Source organism: Naegleria gruberi (assembly GCF_000004985.1).
Source record: "Naegleria gruberi genomic scaffold NAEGRscaffold_34, whole genome shotgun sequence".
Lineage (NCBI taxonomy): Eukaryota > Heterolobosea > Eutetramitea > Acrasida > Naegleriidae > Naegleria > Naegleria gruberi.
The window spans coordinates 288,668-304,022 of record NW_003163293.1 but is presented as its reverse complement, the minus strand read 5'-3'; the positions used below and the strand labels follow the sequence as shown (position 1 = coordinate 304,022).

The window sequence follows — 15,355 nt, the reverse complement described above, 5'->3', positions numbered from 1 at the left end:
TATTTCACCTAGCCTTGATTTTATAAACAAGTGTTATTTTCTTTGAATACCTTAATCAATTTTGAAAACCTCAATTTCAGAAACTCTAAAATCGAATTTACCTCCCAAAAAGACATGAGTTTGTTCAGAACCGAATGAATAGCCCAGAGGCAACTCGTAACTATCTCCAAACTCTGAATATGAAGCCGAATTGATATTACAACTATCGGAAATGTAAAAATCACATCCTCCTCCAAATATAGCAAGATCATAAGCATCACAATAAATTGCCTTCTGATCTCCTTGTCTAATGTGGAATACTTCAAGTCTTGAATTTCCAGCACTATCACTCTCGAATTTGAATACAAAAGCTGCTGGATCAGCTTTGAATTTAGCTTGCTTTGGTGATTCCCAATCCTGAGAAGTGAAACCACCGAAAATATTTCCATACTCTGACCTTACTATGGTCACAGTTTTACCTTGATGATCACACTTTTGATGAAATGATTGAGCCGTAAATCCATCATTTGAAGCTCTATAAAGTAATTTTGGAGGAGTTTCACATCCTAGTGCTCTCTTAAACAAATCCATAACTTCCTTAAATTGTATAATTGTACTACTAACACCCAGACCGAATGAAAGATCATAGATGCAATCATTTACATTAATTTGAGAAATTGATTTTTCCAACTTTTCCAATCTATATTGTTTACATATATCCAACAAATCAGCCTTTAATTCCACCATTTGTTGATCTATTCTTCCATACCTTAACCATTTCAAAACATGTCGGAATGGTTTATGATCACAATTTATAAAATAGACTTTATCAGAGAAGAGAGGAGAGGCTGTTTCATACAATGGTAGTTCTCCTCTAAACATTCTAATAAATAAATTATTTGGTTCCCTCTCCGTGTTGGTTAAATCCAATAATGAAACTGTTATTATTTTACCTCCGACATTGAGATGAACTGGTCGATCTTCCATTATGATGTTCAGTTAGTATTATTATTATTATTATTGATTTTTAATTGTTTGTATTATTATTATTAATATTTTGATGAATATTGTTGATATTTAAAATGTGAAATTCCGATGATGAATTGGAATAACGGTTGAAATTTTTTTGTTTTTTTTTAAATTTTTGATTTTTGAAAAATTACATTTTTGCTTAATTTTCTTTTCGATTAACAAGAGATGAAAATGAGGACAATAGCAAAAGAATTTCACCAATTCACTCAATTATTCAGTTGAAAATGGTCATGTGATTTTATTTAAAAACGCGTATTTGATGAGCAAATGTATCACATACATATAATAATCCATTCCTGTCATCTATTAACATTCCAAATTGAGACTGAAACCCATCGTGTGATTTCACAAGTGACAAATCATTCCTCCTTACAACATGTATCTTGTTTGCAGAGCTATCAGAAACATAAATCAAATCAGATAAATTCTCAATGAAAATAGAATAACAGTCTAGCATTGTAAACGATGAACATTTCACTGAAATCCAAGAATTATCATTCTTTTTAAATAATTCCAATTTCTTTGAATGCCCAATTAAAAGTTCATTTTCAGAATAGAAATGAATTCCATATCCGTTTTCAATGGTTGGAAGTATTTCTTCACTGTAAAGTGTTTTACCACTTTTACAATCAAGCACTTTAATACCATTATCATAATCTAGGGCATATACCTTTCCATTAAATACTGTTAATCCCCACATATTCCTATATTCTTCAGATTTCCAAATTATGTTATGTTTTCCTTCGTTTATCAAATCTGAAACTTGGCATTTTGTAACACAATTTCTATTATCACTAGCATAAATATATTCAACCCCACTTTCATTCATTAATTTCATGACCCTAAAGTGTGCACCATCCTTGTGTGTTATTTGTGAATACATTGACAAGTTAATTTCTTTTCTTTTTGATCTATTGTAAGATATATTGTAAACTTGTAATAAATTTTTATGATTTACAATTAATTTATCGTAGAAGGGTGATATAACTATATCATAGGATGAAGTACCTAGGGACATTCCATTCAATTCAATCTTTTCAAAATTCAATGAAAAAGGTTCTAATAATTTTCGGGTTATTGAATGTTTTAATAAATTAATTAAATATTTATATTCTTCTTGATTTGAATTATAGGAAGTAGTGATTGATTCGGTTATTACTTTGTCATCAATAAAATCAATAAGATGAATAACGACCATTTTTTTGAACTTAATGAACTTTAATTTTATTTTTATTATTATTTCAAAATTGAATATTCCAAGTTCAATGCTAAGCAAAAAATATTATATTAGTAAAAACTCGATTTTTCAATGGTGAGATGGTCGAGTGGTCTAAGACGACACGTTAAGGTATTATTAATACCGTGTTCCGCAAGGGCGTGGGTTCAAATCCCACTCTCATCAAATTTTCCATTCCAATTAATTTTTATTTTAGAAACTTTGTATTCCATATTCGAATTTAAATGTAGCAACAAATATAAAGGGAAAAATATTAAGGTAGATCAATTGCCAAAAAGAATTATTCACAAGATATTGATCATGTTTTTTATATCAACGTGAATGGTCTTTGATTCGTAAATCTCACAACAATGATCGAGAATGTGATGGACAGTGTACTTGTGAAAATCAAAGTAGAAATGATTTGTAAATTAATTAATATCACGTTTTCTAATAATAAATAATTAATTCGTTAAGTTTCTAATAAAAAATGGGAAACTCACATAGAAAGGAACCATCTCGTTCGGCATCATCCACTCTTAAGCAATCTAACTTGCAATGTTCATTAGCCAAGTTCTATAACCAAGTCCCAATAGAAGTACAAGTTTACACCATGTCATTTCTCCCACTCGATCAAATTCCTAACTTGTTTACAATCAACAAATTACTTTATCAGGAAATGAAAATCAATGATCAAATATTTGCAAATTACTATGAGCACACCAGGAAGGAAAACATAAAAAGTTCATCATACCGTTCCCCAGTGTTTAAAAAGATGCCCAAAAACATTACACGTTACAAATTGAGAAAGTCGAATTCCTCTGACGAATTCGAGATCTCGAATTGTTCTGATTTAGAAAATGGATATTGTGAAAATTACAACAAGTTGAAACAAGCTTTTGATGATGTAAAGAGATTTGAATATAAGATAATGAATGCTCATCGTTCGGTGGAGTGCAAATAAGTTTCGAATATCATTTTTCACCATCAATTGTTATTAACTATGCAACTTTACTTCATTAAATAAGCAACCAGTATTTTAATTGACAATAAAATTACACAGTTCACTAACAGATTAGTCCAATTTTTAAAGTTAGTTAATATTTTTCCAAAAATGGTAATTTCCTAACATCTTTCATATTTCCAATCTAGAAAATCGTGTTGATTCTCTTGTTGGATATCAAAAATTTCATTTTCAAAAAAAATGAAAGAATTGGTGAATGAACACCTTTTCAAACTCTCTGCTCAACAACTCTTATTAAAAGTTATTTTAGCTTCGGAAGAGTTTCATTTGAATTTTCTTAAATTATATAAACGAGTAAATCATGCCGAATTGATCAATGATTGGATATTGTATAACAAGGATAATAATAATAAGGAGAATGATTTGATGAAGGAAAAGGAAGGAGAAATATTGGGAATTAAAATTGTAGAAAATTATTATCGGAACAATGATAATGGTGTTGGTGTTGGTGCTGGAGGTGGAAGGACACCACGAGTTGCAGCATCATCATCAACAACACAAAAATTGATAGATATTGACGAAGATCATAAATTGTTTCGGAGGAGTAAAATTAAATTGTTGAATCAGCAGTATTGTGCCATGATGGAAGAATGTCTGACGTTTCAAATTGTGGATACTATAGAGACGATTAGAATTGATTTTGAGATTAGTTTGATAGAGAGCGAGTCGTTGAAGTTTCCTGGAACTTTGACAATGAAAGGATATTTCACATTTAAGAATATTGAAGAAATATCACATCTTGGGTCGTCATCATCATGTTTATCACCCAGATATAGTATAATTGTATCAATATATGTTTTAATAGAGTATAAGGTCATGTTCATAGGATCTGTGACATCGATTGAAGAGAAATTATATGGAGAATGTAAAAAATTATTTGATTTGTGGTTTGATAGGCTGAAAATAGTTGAAAATGAAGTACGAGATTCTGTTTTCAACATTAATACATTTAATAGAGATGCTGATTTGAATGCATCAATAGACGAAAAACAAATACTCAATTCGACGAGTATTCTACCTATAGCAAAACCAATAATAACGAGAGAAATTTTGAATGATTGGAATGGAATGAATTATAATATTATGTGGGAAAATGAAACATCACCCTTCAAACTTCCTGTTGAGTGTAGCTCAACTGAACTTAAAGACATGGAATTTGAATTTCTTATTCAACATCCAACACCAATATTGGAAGAAGAAATTCAAATAGAGGTGAATAATTCAATTCGTAATCCAAAAGAATTAGAGGAAAATCCCAAATTTTGCTGTTGCGTGATTATATAATCATTTATTCCCCACAAATGGAATAAAAGTGAGAAATACTACCAAAACCAATAGAAAATGGTTTCTTGTGGTTATTATAGAGCTTTTCCAATAATACGGATAAATTTAGATAACTCCTTGAATCAACATTTGTTTCCAGAATGACATGTCTGAGGTACTTGGATTTCTTGGAAAGTGGCATGGTTACCTTTCTAAATTCGTTCCAATGTTTGTGTTCTCTAGAATCATTGTCAAATGAAACCTCAAATCCAATCAATTGTTCCAAAAAATCAAGATCCATATCGTCATCGTCATCATTATCAGTTGGTTCCTCTAATGCAATTCCATTCAGTGTAAGATACCTGAGATTCGGGAATATCTCATAATTGGTGGCAAAATGGAGAATTTTGTTTTTAAGGCTACTAAAATCTACCTCACTACAATGAAATTCACTTTCTTCAAATCTCACTCGCAAATATCTCACTCCAGGAAAGCGTATCCCTTTTAACATGTCTTTAAATACCTCTGCAGGATAGTTTTTATAGGAATGCCCCGAGTTGATATCAATACTTAGAAATTTGATATTTAGAGGAAATTCAAAGTTTTCCAATGGTTTGAATAGTAGCACATTTTCCAAGTTTAAAAATATTGCCTTGTGCAAATGATTCATGACACTATCCATATTCACATCTGAAATGCTCAAATTCATGATTTTTTCAGAACTCAAATCCTCATTTGAGTTTGTTAAAAATTGTGCAAATCCTCCATTATTCGTAATTGAAAGACCCAATTTCTGATTATCATCTATATTATCCAACTCTATTTTTGAAACTTTTCTTGCACTTCCTGAAACCCAAGAATTCAAATATTTTCTTTGAATGGGAACTCCAGATCCTGCATCATACATATCAGTATTATCAGAGTCCTATAATTATACAGTAAAATTAGAATCTGTATCAATAAACTGAATCATTAATTTCAATAAACTTACAAAAGTATCAAACATGTGAAGAGATATCATAAGCATTACATCTAAACACAACTCAAAACTCGTATCATCTTGTCTAAAATACTTAACGTAAGACTGCCAGTCAATTTCCAACTGCTTTAATCTCTTTAAAATCTGCTCCTTACTTTGTTGTGGATCGTTATACTTTGGTTTTCTTGATTTGAAAATCTTATTGTAAAGTTCAGCAGCTTCCTTATTTTCTTCTTCCTTATTTTCAGTTGAATTTGAGTGAACTTCAGAGGATGATTCGTTTTCTCTCACCTCTTCCTCATCACTCGCATCCATATCAATATCTCCTGTAAACTGATCATAATCAAAAGCATCCTCGAACGATGTCGCACATTTCCCTCTCTCATAATGAAGAATGACATTCTGAGCTTTGGCATTTTCGATATAGTCTTTCTGTGTCATGTCTCCATAAGCCATTGTAATACTTTCCAACTTTCTTGTTCTAATCCAATAAAGTAGCTTGAAATAGTAATTGAATCCACGTAACCAAAATCTTTCAAAATCCTTCATTATAAACTCATTAGGTTCCTCAGGTTCATTCGTTTCCTCTTCATTTGTTTCATTCTCATTTTCACTGCTATCTAATAACCTATCATCTGGTGGAATACCTCCCCTAATCATCATATTAAAGTCCTTACAGACAAGATTTAATCTAGTAATGGTTTTCAAATTTTCAAAGGGAGGAATCAGTGCAAGAACTTGTTGGTGAAGAGGATAATTATCGGGACGACAAACTTGATTCACCTCTATTGAAGAAATATCCACTTTACGCATCGGATCACCAACCAAATATGAAAATATTTGCATGTACAATTCATTGGGCAATTTAAAAAGAGGATGGTCACTCTGCTTTTCGTAAACTTCAATACAGAGTTTCACTTTTTTCTTTGGTCTAGCAAGAGCATTACTATTCGTAGTTGTACTATCCATGTCATCATTGGAGCGTTTCTTTGCAGAATTGTCCTCTTCCTGGTGAGACATTTTTTCTTTGATTTTAACACTGATCTTTGTAATGATAACATTGGTGAAATAATTCGAAAGCTCCCAAAGATAATGTTGAGCAAAAATAAGAAAATAATTTGATTTTAAAATAAGTTACAAAATTGTCAAGTTAATTTATTTCTTTTGAGCAGCACGTCTTTCTCTCAAGAGTTGGAGTCTTCTGGCCTTCAAAGCGTATGGGTTGAGTCTAACCAAGAACTTGAAGTTGGACAATGGGTTGCTTCTGCTTTGCTTCTTGATAGCATATCTTTGAACAACCTTCTTTGGCTTCAAAGCAGCTTGAACAGCATCTGATTCAATGATTCTTGAGGAATCAGTGTTGACAGCGACTGGTCTTGGCAAATGATAAGTAGCACCAGATCTGAAGTGGGTAGTAGCAGCTCCCTTTTCGTTATTGATGGAACCGAACTTTTCGTTCAAAGCAGTGAAAGCGGATTCAGTCCAGACAATCAATCTACCTGGGTGACCACCAGGGGCCAACTTCAACAAGTTCAATTGATGAACATTCAAGACATCAACACCTGGGAGGTTTCTGACAGCCAAAACGATTGGTGGAGTTTGAGTACCTGGCTTAGCATTGTAGACAACCAATGGACCCTTCTTCAATGTATATCTTCTATTTCTCATCTTACCTCTACCCTTTCTCAAAGTCTTGGAGTCCTTAGCCTTCTTAGCATCAGACAACAAACCGTGCTTCTTCAAGAAAGCAACAACTTCCTTAGTCTTTTGGACGAATTGCAAATCATCAGAAACAACGAGTGGGAGTTGTTTAACTTGTTCAACCTTGTGACCTCTAGCTTGAACCAAAGGAGTGATAGAGGAAGCAGCAATAGCGGAAGCAGTAGCATATCTTCTTTCGTTCTTCTTAACAACGTGCATCCAGACTCTCCAAGTTCTAGTTGGGGAGAACATTCTACCCTTTCTACACATGTTACCGAAAGCACCTTGTCCGGCTCTGTGAGTACCACCACCAGAAACTCTAGGAATTCTGGAAACAGCACGACCAGTACCCCATGAGATAGCAGAGTGTTGGTGACCAGCATACTTGTGGACTCCGTATGGTTGTCTCAAGTTCATTCTCAAGATGTTAGCAATGTTGGAAACAATGTCTGGTCTGATTGGAGCTTGGAAAACGTCTGGGAGAGCGACTTCCTTGGTGACTTCACCAGTCTTAGCATTGAAGACTGAAACAGTTGGGCGTTGAATGGACATGTCTTTTTTTTTGAAACAATTTTTAAAAATTTTTAGGTTGTCTTTTATATTTTATATTTTACAATGAAGTGTTTTCCCTCCAATTTTTAAAAATAAACTTCAAAAAACTTATGCCACAGTAAGTGAAAACTGTAAGCTTCTAATCTGAGTTTTCACTTTCCACCTCCTTGCTAATCAGAGTATTCGTGAATGAGGTGATAGGTTTATTCTTCATTATTATCGAATATAGAAGAATTGGTATATTATTTGATGAAATTAAAAAATAGCTAGAAACTGTAAGAAAACATTTTAAGCAGCGTAATTTTAAAATCTGTTTTCTTCAAACTTTAAAAAATGACATCGTTCGATGAAATGCTAACATGTCGACACAATGAAAGAGGTTTATTCATTCGGGACGATGTCTGGCCAGAAGGAACGAAAGAATTCAATCAAAAAATTTCCATTGCCCAGAATTTATTGAATGTAGAATGGGTAGATAATGTGGAAACTGGTGGTATTAATGATTTGCTGTCTGCACAACAAAAGGTCGATTGTGTAATGGATTTGAGAACCTCTATTGAGGCAATGTCAAAACACATGGATACCATTTCTTTTTCTGATTCTTCATTCATGACCGATTATAACGAGCTATCAAGAGATATGATGGAGAAATTTGTCAAAGCAGATAAGGAGTTCTCGTTTACAAACAAGAGTGCTGCTTTTAACCTTTTGCTTGATTGTTTCAGTCCAACAAAGATAGAACCTTTAGGAAAAGGGAGTGAAATGTTTCACACCAACACGACATATCGTAAATTACTGCAACTATCAGCACTGTATGACTTTAAACTGGATGCGTAGGTATTAGTAAGCTGATTATCTCATTGGTAAGCAAAAAAAGAAATATTTCAATTGGTGAAATGGCCAATGACACTACAAAAACATCTTTACCTGCCGAAGTTATTACCCTTCTGGGTAGTGCTATCAAACCTGACAACTTATCTGGTTTTGAGATGAAAAATGAATCCCTGCCTACCATTAGAGTTAAATTTGGTCAAGAAGATAAGTTTGAAAGGAACAAGGCTCATCCTGATTTATTGAAGGTTGTTGCAATTATTAGGTTATTTCACTCAACAATACTACAAAATATGAAGCCATCACAAGAAAATGCCAGCAAAATCCAAAAAATAGTGACATATGGATTATTGACAGAAAAAAGCTCAGTTCGTGTTATTGGAATCCGAGCAGTACCTGAACATTTCAATGACAGATATCAATTATTCAATGTTGGTCTGTTTTCTCTTGAACCAAAGAAACCAGAGTATGCCATTTTAGTATCGTTCTTTTTGGAAGCATGTAGAGAAACAATCCAACAAGAAAACAAATTAATTCAAGACATAACAAAACAATCAGTAGGAAGACAAAGAATGAAAAGCTCACAAATCAATTCATCTAAATTCAATGAGAATGATGAGTTGGTTGTTTCACTCTACTCAACACAAGAAACAAATGTTACTTTAACGAGATATTTGTTTGAGAGAAGCACTCCCCATGATAAGGATATCTTTCAAGGAAGGATTAATCATTCTGGTCTGCCAGTAATTGTCAAGATTTTCTATGATTCGCTGTCCATGAATCCACACTATAATATCTTTCTTCCTATTGATTGTTTTTGGCATAATGGGTCGCTACGAAAGGAACATTTAGAAATATCAGTGGAAGGAGATGAATTATCTTGTATTAAAAAAAGATTATCTATTGAGAAGATACATATCATGACTCAATTGTTATTGGAAATTGAAAGTATTCACCAACAAAAAAGAATACATAATGATATTAAGCCAAGTAATATCATTACAATAGAAAGACCTACTGATAAACAGTTGCATACAAAACCAACATTTCTATGTAAATTTATTGATTTTGAATTGGAAATGAGATTTAGCTATGAAGAGGGTGATTTTTCAAAAGTTACCTCAACTTCAGGAACACCCAGATATAATGAACCAGAGAAACGAAAAGACGGAGATCACTTTATTCATCCTAAAACAGATATTTATTCACTTGGGCTTGCTTTCATTGAAATCATTCTTGAAAAAGAGTGTAATCAGCGCATTTGGAAAGATGAGAAAGCAATTCAAGAGCTTTGGAGCAATTTTCAGATTGCATGCATGGAACAGTTCAATGAAAAGGGTAAAACAATATTTAACATGGTTAAGAACACAAAAGAAGTGAAAGATTGACAGCAAGAGAATGTTTAACATTACTTGAAGTTACTGACACAGTTGATAAAACAGACTTTTCTGCATTATTCATTTCCTCAGATGATATACCACTTGTAGACTCGACAAAAGTGGAACAAGAAACACTTGGCGAGTATTCTGAAGATGATTCAATTGAAACGGTGGAAAATACTCCAAAATCTTCAAAGTCACCTAAATCCTGTTGCAGATGTAGAACTGGTTCATGTACCACAAAATGTGCTTGTGCAAAAAAACAAATACATTGTGAAAATTGCAAATCTGAAAATTGCACTAATTTGAAAAAAAGAACAAGCAAACATGTTGATGAAGAGGATGAAACAAAACTGGGAACTTATGCCAAACTAAAGAAGAGAAAGTGAACTAAATGGAATAATGACTAAAGAGTGAATGTTTGGCAATCAATGATACTTGCCTTACTCGTTTTTAGTTCCAAGAACAATTTGTTTCATTGGAGTTGTAAATTTATATATTAAAATGAAAGTTTCTTCTTGTTAGAAGGATCATAAATTGTTTTGTTACCATCACAATACATTTCAAATAAGTTAAAATAATTTATTTCTTTTCATTCTTCTTCTTGATACCAAAGTTGTGAACTCTGCTCATGTTAACTTCCGTCGTAGTCTTTTGATCCTTAAGATAGGCAAGATCTTCATTGATTTCCTTCAATTTTTGTTCGGCCAATTCATAATTCTTATTCAACAATTCCAAAGCTTCGGCCAAAGAATATTCAACCATGATATCACAACCTAACCACAAAGCAACACGATCGGTTTTTGGAATGACAGCTTCAGCAAAGATTGTTTCATCGAGCTTAAAGTGAGTTTCAATCTTGTCTTGTGGTTCGGAATCTTCATCACCATCAAAGGCCTTCTTCAAGAATTTGACAGATTCAACAGTCTTTTTAATTTCTGGAATCTTGGTCTTTAATTGTTCACGAGATTCATGCAAACGCAATTCGAAATATTGATAATTTTGATGTTTTTGATGAAGTTCTCTATAGATTTGTTGAACAATTTCTTGAACATCGGAACCCTTTTTAGAAACGAGGACTTCTACGTCTTCCTATTTAAATTGAATATGTTTTGTTGTTATTATTGTTGTTATAAAAATGTTGAAGGTCCAAGAAAAATCACATCATACAACAGTCCAACATTTTTGTATTATCATCCACACACATACAAATTTCCAAAAACAACAGATCATCAAGTCAGCACTAAACATCAAGAGGTTATACGTACAATAAAATCGGCTTTTGGAATCTTTCTTGGGTTTTCGTAACTATCTGGGAATCCGTTGAGTATGTAATCAGTCATTTTTTATTTAATTTTATTATTTATTTGATGTGATGATACAACAGCAGCAAGCCATCACTTTTAGCTTCACTACTTTGTCATTTCATGAAATTACAAGGAAGATAGCAATTTCAAATATTATCATCTTCTCTAGCAACAACAGTTGAAAAATTCACAGTGTTCTCAATTCACTGTAATACATCTCTTCCCGCCAAAAGAATGTCAAATCTTGCACCAAACTGTTTAATACAAAAAACACAATACAAAAAAAAGCTAACTACAAACTCAACCTCACAAACTCAAAAGATGGAAATCGATACCATGAGTGATCCAATGCAAGTGGATAACCAAGAGGAACAAGAAGATTCCTGTTATCAATCATTCTTCAATGAACACAAGGAAGTTTCGGAACTGATAAGAAAATTTGAACAGCCAGAATGTTTTGATACCATTCAACAAACTTCCCATTCAATTCTCAAAATTGTAAGTACATGATTTCATAGAATGATGATGTTGATTGTTATTTTCAATATAGCTTTCTAAATATATGGAACAAAGTCAATTATTAGATCCACACTTGACAAATATCGTTTCCGAATTGATGAGAATTTCTAGAAAGGTTATTGGTTTGAATGAACAAAAGATGACTTTTGTTGATTGTATGCAAGAAAGACTAGTTAGAATTTGTTTATTCCAAACCATTTGTACCTTGACTAAAGTGAGAGGTCACAAAGTTGTCAGTAAGTTATCGATTTCATTTCCGATGAGAGTTTTTTAACACTTAATTTTAGCTAAATTATTCCCTCATGAAATTGTTGATTTGGAACCACTCTTTGAATTATACAAGAATGTGTTATCATCTGAATGGGAAACTAAGTATATTTTAATGCTTTGGCTTAGTATGATTGTTATTAATCCATTCGACCTTACTGTTGTTGATCCATCTGGTCAATTACCAGTTAACATGTTGGAAGAATGTAAACTTCAATTATCAGAACCAGGTAAAACAAGAGATTCATCATGTTTATTAATTTCTAGATTATTAACTAGACCAGATATGGCTAAGGAAAAATTACCAGAGTTTATTAAATGGGGAATTGAAACTATTTCAGGACCAAAGACAACTACATTTTTGGTATGTTTATGAGATTTTCATTTTTCTAATAATTGAATTTTAGAGAGCTGGTATCATGCGTACAATTGTCATGATTTTCAAGATTGGTAAGAGAGATGAATTGTTAGATATTATTCCACTTATTTGGGCAAATGTTACAGCAGAGACTGATAATAACAATACAATGCTCAGACACTTGAACATGAAACTCATTCAAAGAATTGGCTTGACTCATCTTAAACCAAGAGTTGTAGCATGGAGATATCACACAACAAGACTCACATTAATGCACTTGAAAAAACAAACATCTCAATCAAACTCTTCCAACGAAATGGAAGATGATGAAGATATTGAAATCAATGAAGAAGTTGAGCAAATCATCTCACAATTAATTAATGGCCTCAGAGATAAGGATACAATCGTAAGATGGAGTGCTGCTAAGGGTGTTGGTAGAGTGACTCTGAGACTTCCAAAATACCTTGGTGATCAAATTGTAGAATCAGTTTGTGAATTGATGAATGCAAATGAGGATGATAGTTCTTGGCATGGTGCTTCTTTGGCTCTTGCTGAACTTGCTAGAAGAGGCCTTCTTCTCCCAGAAAGATTACAACAAGTAATTCCATTGCTTGAACAAGCTCTCATTTATGATGTCAGAAAGGGAACTCACAGTGTTGGTGCTCATGTAAGAGATGCTGCCTGTTATGTTTGTTGGGCTTTTGCTAGAGCTTATGCTCCAGAAATTATCAAACCTTACATGAACAATCTCTCTCAAGGACTTGTCAAGATTGCCGTCTATGACAGAGAAGTTAACTGTAGAAGAGCTGCCGCTGCTGCTTTCCAAGAAAATGTTGGTAGACAAGGAAGCTTCCCTCACGGTATTGACATTATTACAGTTGCTGACTATTTCTCATTGTGTAATAGAAATAACTCTTACCTCTCTATCAGTTACTATATTGCTCAATATCCAGAATATTGTCAATCATTGATTTCATATTTGGTTGACTCAAAGGTAACTCACTGGGAAAAGTCAATCAGAGAACTTGCCTCAAGAACATTGGCCAAACTCTGTGATAGGGATGCTAAATTCATTCAAGAATCAATCATTCCAAAGTTGATTGATAGATGTGTCGAAACAGATTTGAATGCAAGACATGGTAGTTTATTTGCATTGGCTGAGGTAATCCTTGCTCTCACCAATTTGGGCGTAACCTTTGACGAAGATTTGCAAGATAAGCTCAGAAATATTGTTCCAAACATTGAAGCCAAGAGATTGTACAGAGGTAAAGGAGGTGAAATTATGAGAGAAGCCGTCTCTAGATTTATTGAATGTATGGCTTTGAGTCATGTTACTCTTCCAGCCACCATGACTGTAGCTTCTTCTGTTGGTAATAGACAATTGAAGAAGAAGTCTTTGACCATTTTCCAAGAAACCATTGATGAAAACTTGAAACATCCTAATAATGAAATTATTGAAATGGCAGTGGCCTCACTCAAGTCCTTCTCTCACGAATATTATCATACCAGTCCTGAATTTGGAGAAGAGGTTGCCAAAAAGTACATTCATCAACTTAATACAGATATCAATCCAGCAACAAGAAGAGGACTTGCACTTGCTTTGGGAGTTTTACCAAAACAAATCATGCAAAATTACTTCAATCAAGCTATTGATGTGCTTATTAGCAAACTTGAATTGGAGCAAGATATTGATCTTCAAGATGCTGATGCTCGTAGAAATGCAATTTATGGTATTATTTCACTTTCTGAAAATATTGGTTTGTGCGAAAATGGAGTCACTGAACAAAATGCAAGCAAGATATTCGATGCTCTTATTAAGGGAACAAACGATTATGCTGTCGACAAGAGAGGTGATGTTGGTTCATGGGTAAGAGAGGCTTCTATGGCCTCTTTGGAAAGATGGTTCACTCTCGTCTCACCAACTCCATTATTTACTGTAGAAATGGCCACCTCATTGATGTGTTCACTCTTAAAGCAAGCTGTAGAAAAAATAGATAGAGTAAGAGATAATGCATGTAGATCTATTGTTCGTATTCTTGCAAATGAACATTCTAAGAATATTCCATTGAGAGAAGAAATTTCCCAAATAATTCATAGCAGTGATGATGGAAGCTTGGTTGATTGGTCTTCTGCTGAAAAATCATTCCCTATTTTCGTCAAACTTCTTCCTTTGGAAATTTATAGATATAGCTTGTTGAGTGGACTTGTTGTTAGTATGGGTGGTATGTCTAGCCATGTTTTCAAACATAGTACTACAGCCTTGATTGATTATTTGAAAACCAGTGACGATATGTCAGAGAAGATCTTGACAGTAATGCTTGAAATTGGAGTACAATATGCTTTGGACGATAGAGTGATTGTTCCATTACTCAAATCTTACGCTCTTCTCATTGGTCATGGTGTATTTGAAAGATTCCAACCTCCTCAATATGATTACACTGAAAAGCTCATCGTTGCTACAACCAAGGAAATTGTTGGAACATGTAAGAATGTTCAAAAGATTATGCTTGCAGTCGATTTATTCTGTGAATTGATCAAGTACAGTAATCCAACAAGAGAAAAGGCCTTCCAAAGACTCTTTACCTCTTGTTTATTAAGCAAGTTCCCAAAGGTTCGTGAATATGCTGCCAATCAATTATATGGAGCTTTGCAAGTTTGTGGTGACATGGTTATGACCGATGAACAATTAGATGCTGTTCTGGATATTTTATGTGGTACTCCATGGTTAGAAGGAGCTGCCATCGTTAAACCATCAGTCGAAAAACTTTACGAAATAACTGGATTCCCAAAACCTAGAGTTGCTCAACCAGCCAACACAACTCCAAAACCACAAGAATAAATTACTTTCGCACTTTCCTTGTAAGAAATTTTCAGGTTTACAGATCTCTCCCAAGTAAGGATAAAAAAGGTTGTTGAAAATTATGAGATGTAGTGAGTTTTTATTGTAC

The 15,355-nt window shown here is 33.3% G+C and overlaps 9 protein-coding genes and 1 non-coding gene across 10 annotated transcripts; 5 read left to right on the top strand and 5 right to left on the bottom strand.

Moving 5' to 3' along the window:
• Positions 1-51: 51 nt before the first annotated feature.
• On the bottom strand, positions 52-966 carry NAEGRDRAFT_69463 (uncharacterized protein; the record flags this gene model as incomplete). Its single annotated transcript, XM_002675328.1, has 1 exon — positions 52-966. One exon carries the CDS (start codon positions 964-966, stop codon positions 52-54), a length of 915 nt encoding a protein of 304 aa, XP_002675374.1.
• A 283-nt stretch (positions 967-1,249) lies between these two features.
• Positions 1,250-2,209, bottom strand: NAEGRDRAFT_69462 (uncharacterized protein; the record flags this gene model as incomplete). Its single annotated transcript, XM_002675327.1, has 1 exon — positions 1,250-2,209. One exon carries the CDS (start codon positions 2,207-2,209, stop codon positions 1,250-1,252), a length of 960 nt encoding a protein of 319 aa, XP_002675373.1.
• A 113-nt stretch (positions 2,210-2,322) lies between these two features.
• On the top strand, positions 2,323-2,413 carry NAEGRDRAFT_t407. Its single transcript has one exon. It is a non-coding gene; the product is annotated as a tRNA-Leu (tRNA).
• A 304-nt stretch (positions 2,414-2,717) lies between these two features.
• Positions 2,718-3,191, top strand: NAEGRDRAFT_69461 (uncharacterized protein; the record flags this gene model as incomplete). Its single annotated transcript, XM_002675422.1, has 1 exon — positions 2,718-3,191. One exon carries the CDS (start codon positions 2,718-2,720, stop codon positions 3,189-3,191), a length of 474 nt encoding a protein of 157 aa, XP_002675468.1.
• Positions 3,192-3,431: 240 nt separating this feature from the next.
• NAEGRDRAFT_69460 (uncharacterized protein) lies at positions 3,432-4,535 on the top strand (the record flags this gene model as incomplete). The annotated part of the gene is made up of 1 exon (XM_002675421.1): positions 3,432-4,535. The coding sequence occupies one exon, from the start codon at positions 3,432-3,434 to the stop codon at positions 4,533-4,535; it is 1,104 nt and encodes a 367-aa protein (XP_002675467.1).
• A 575-nt stretch (positions 4,536-5,110) lies between these two features.
• NAEGRDRAFT_69459 (uncharacterized protein) lies at positions 5,111-6,462 on the bottom strand (the record flags this gene model as incomplete). The annotated part of the gene is made up of 3 exons (XM_002675326.1): positions 5,111-5,188; positions 5,347-5,439; positions 5,506-6,462. 3 exons carry the CDS (start codon positions 6,460-6,462, stop codon positions 5,111-5,113), a joined length of 1,128 nt encoding a protein of 375 aa, XP_002675372.1.
• Positions 6,463-6,615: 153 nt separating this feature from the next.
• On the bottom strand, positions 6,616-7,758 carry NAEGRDRAFT_80333 (uncharacterized protein). Its single transcript, XM_002675325.1, has one exon. The coding sequence runs from the start codon at positions 7,744-7,746 to the stop codon at positions 6,649-6,651; it is 1,098 nt and encodes a 365-aa protein (XP_002675371.1). The 5' UTR covers positions 7,747-7,758; the 3' UTR covers positions 6,616-6,648.
• A 321-nt stretch (positions 7,759-8,079) lies between these two features.
• NAEGRDRAFT_69457 (uncharacterized protein) lies at positions 8,080-10,345 on the top strand (the record flags this gene model as incomplete). The annotated part of the gene is made up of 3 exons (XM_002675420.1): positions 8,080-8,579; positions 8,624-9,823; positions 9,955-10,345. The coding sequence occupies 3 exons, from the start codon at positions 8,080-8,082 to the stop codon at positions 10,343-10,345; spliced, it is 2,091 nt and encodes a 696-aa protein (XP_002675466.1).
• Positions 10,346-10,538: 193 nt separating this feature from the next.
• Positions 10,539-11,299, bottom strand: NAEGRDRAFT_50333 (uncharacterized protein; the record flags this gene model as incomplete). Its single annotated transcript, XM_002675324.1, has 2 exons — positions 10,539-11,048; positions 11,225-11,299. The coding sequence occupies 2 exons, from the start codon at positions 11,297-11,299 to the stop codon at positions 10,539-10,541; spliced, it is 585 nt and encodes a 194-aa protein (XP_002675370.1).
• A 285-nt stretch (positions 11,300-11,584) lies between these two features.
• NAEGRDRAFT_80332 (Beta-tubulin cofactor D) lies at positions 11,585-15,274 on the top strand (the record flags this gene model as incomplete). Its single annotated transcript, XM_002675419.1, has 4 exons — positions 11,585-11,761; positions 11,814-12,018; positions 12,070-12,413; positions 12,457-15,274. The coding sequence occupies 4 exons, from the start codon at positions 11,585-11,587 to the stop codon at positions 15,244-15,246; spliced, it is 3,516 nt and encodes a 1,171-aa protein (XP_002675465.1). The 3' UTR covers positions 15,247-15,274.
• Between the last annotated feature and the right edge of the window lie 81 nt (positions 15,275-15,355).

Excerpts from the sequence above, each read along its gene's own strand:
- NAEGRDRAFT_80333 (XM_002675325.1), bottom strand. The coding sequence starts at position 7,746 with ATGTCCATTCAACGCCCAACTGTTTCAGTCTTCAATGCTAAGACTGGT.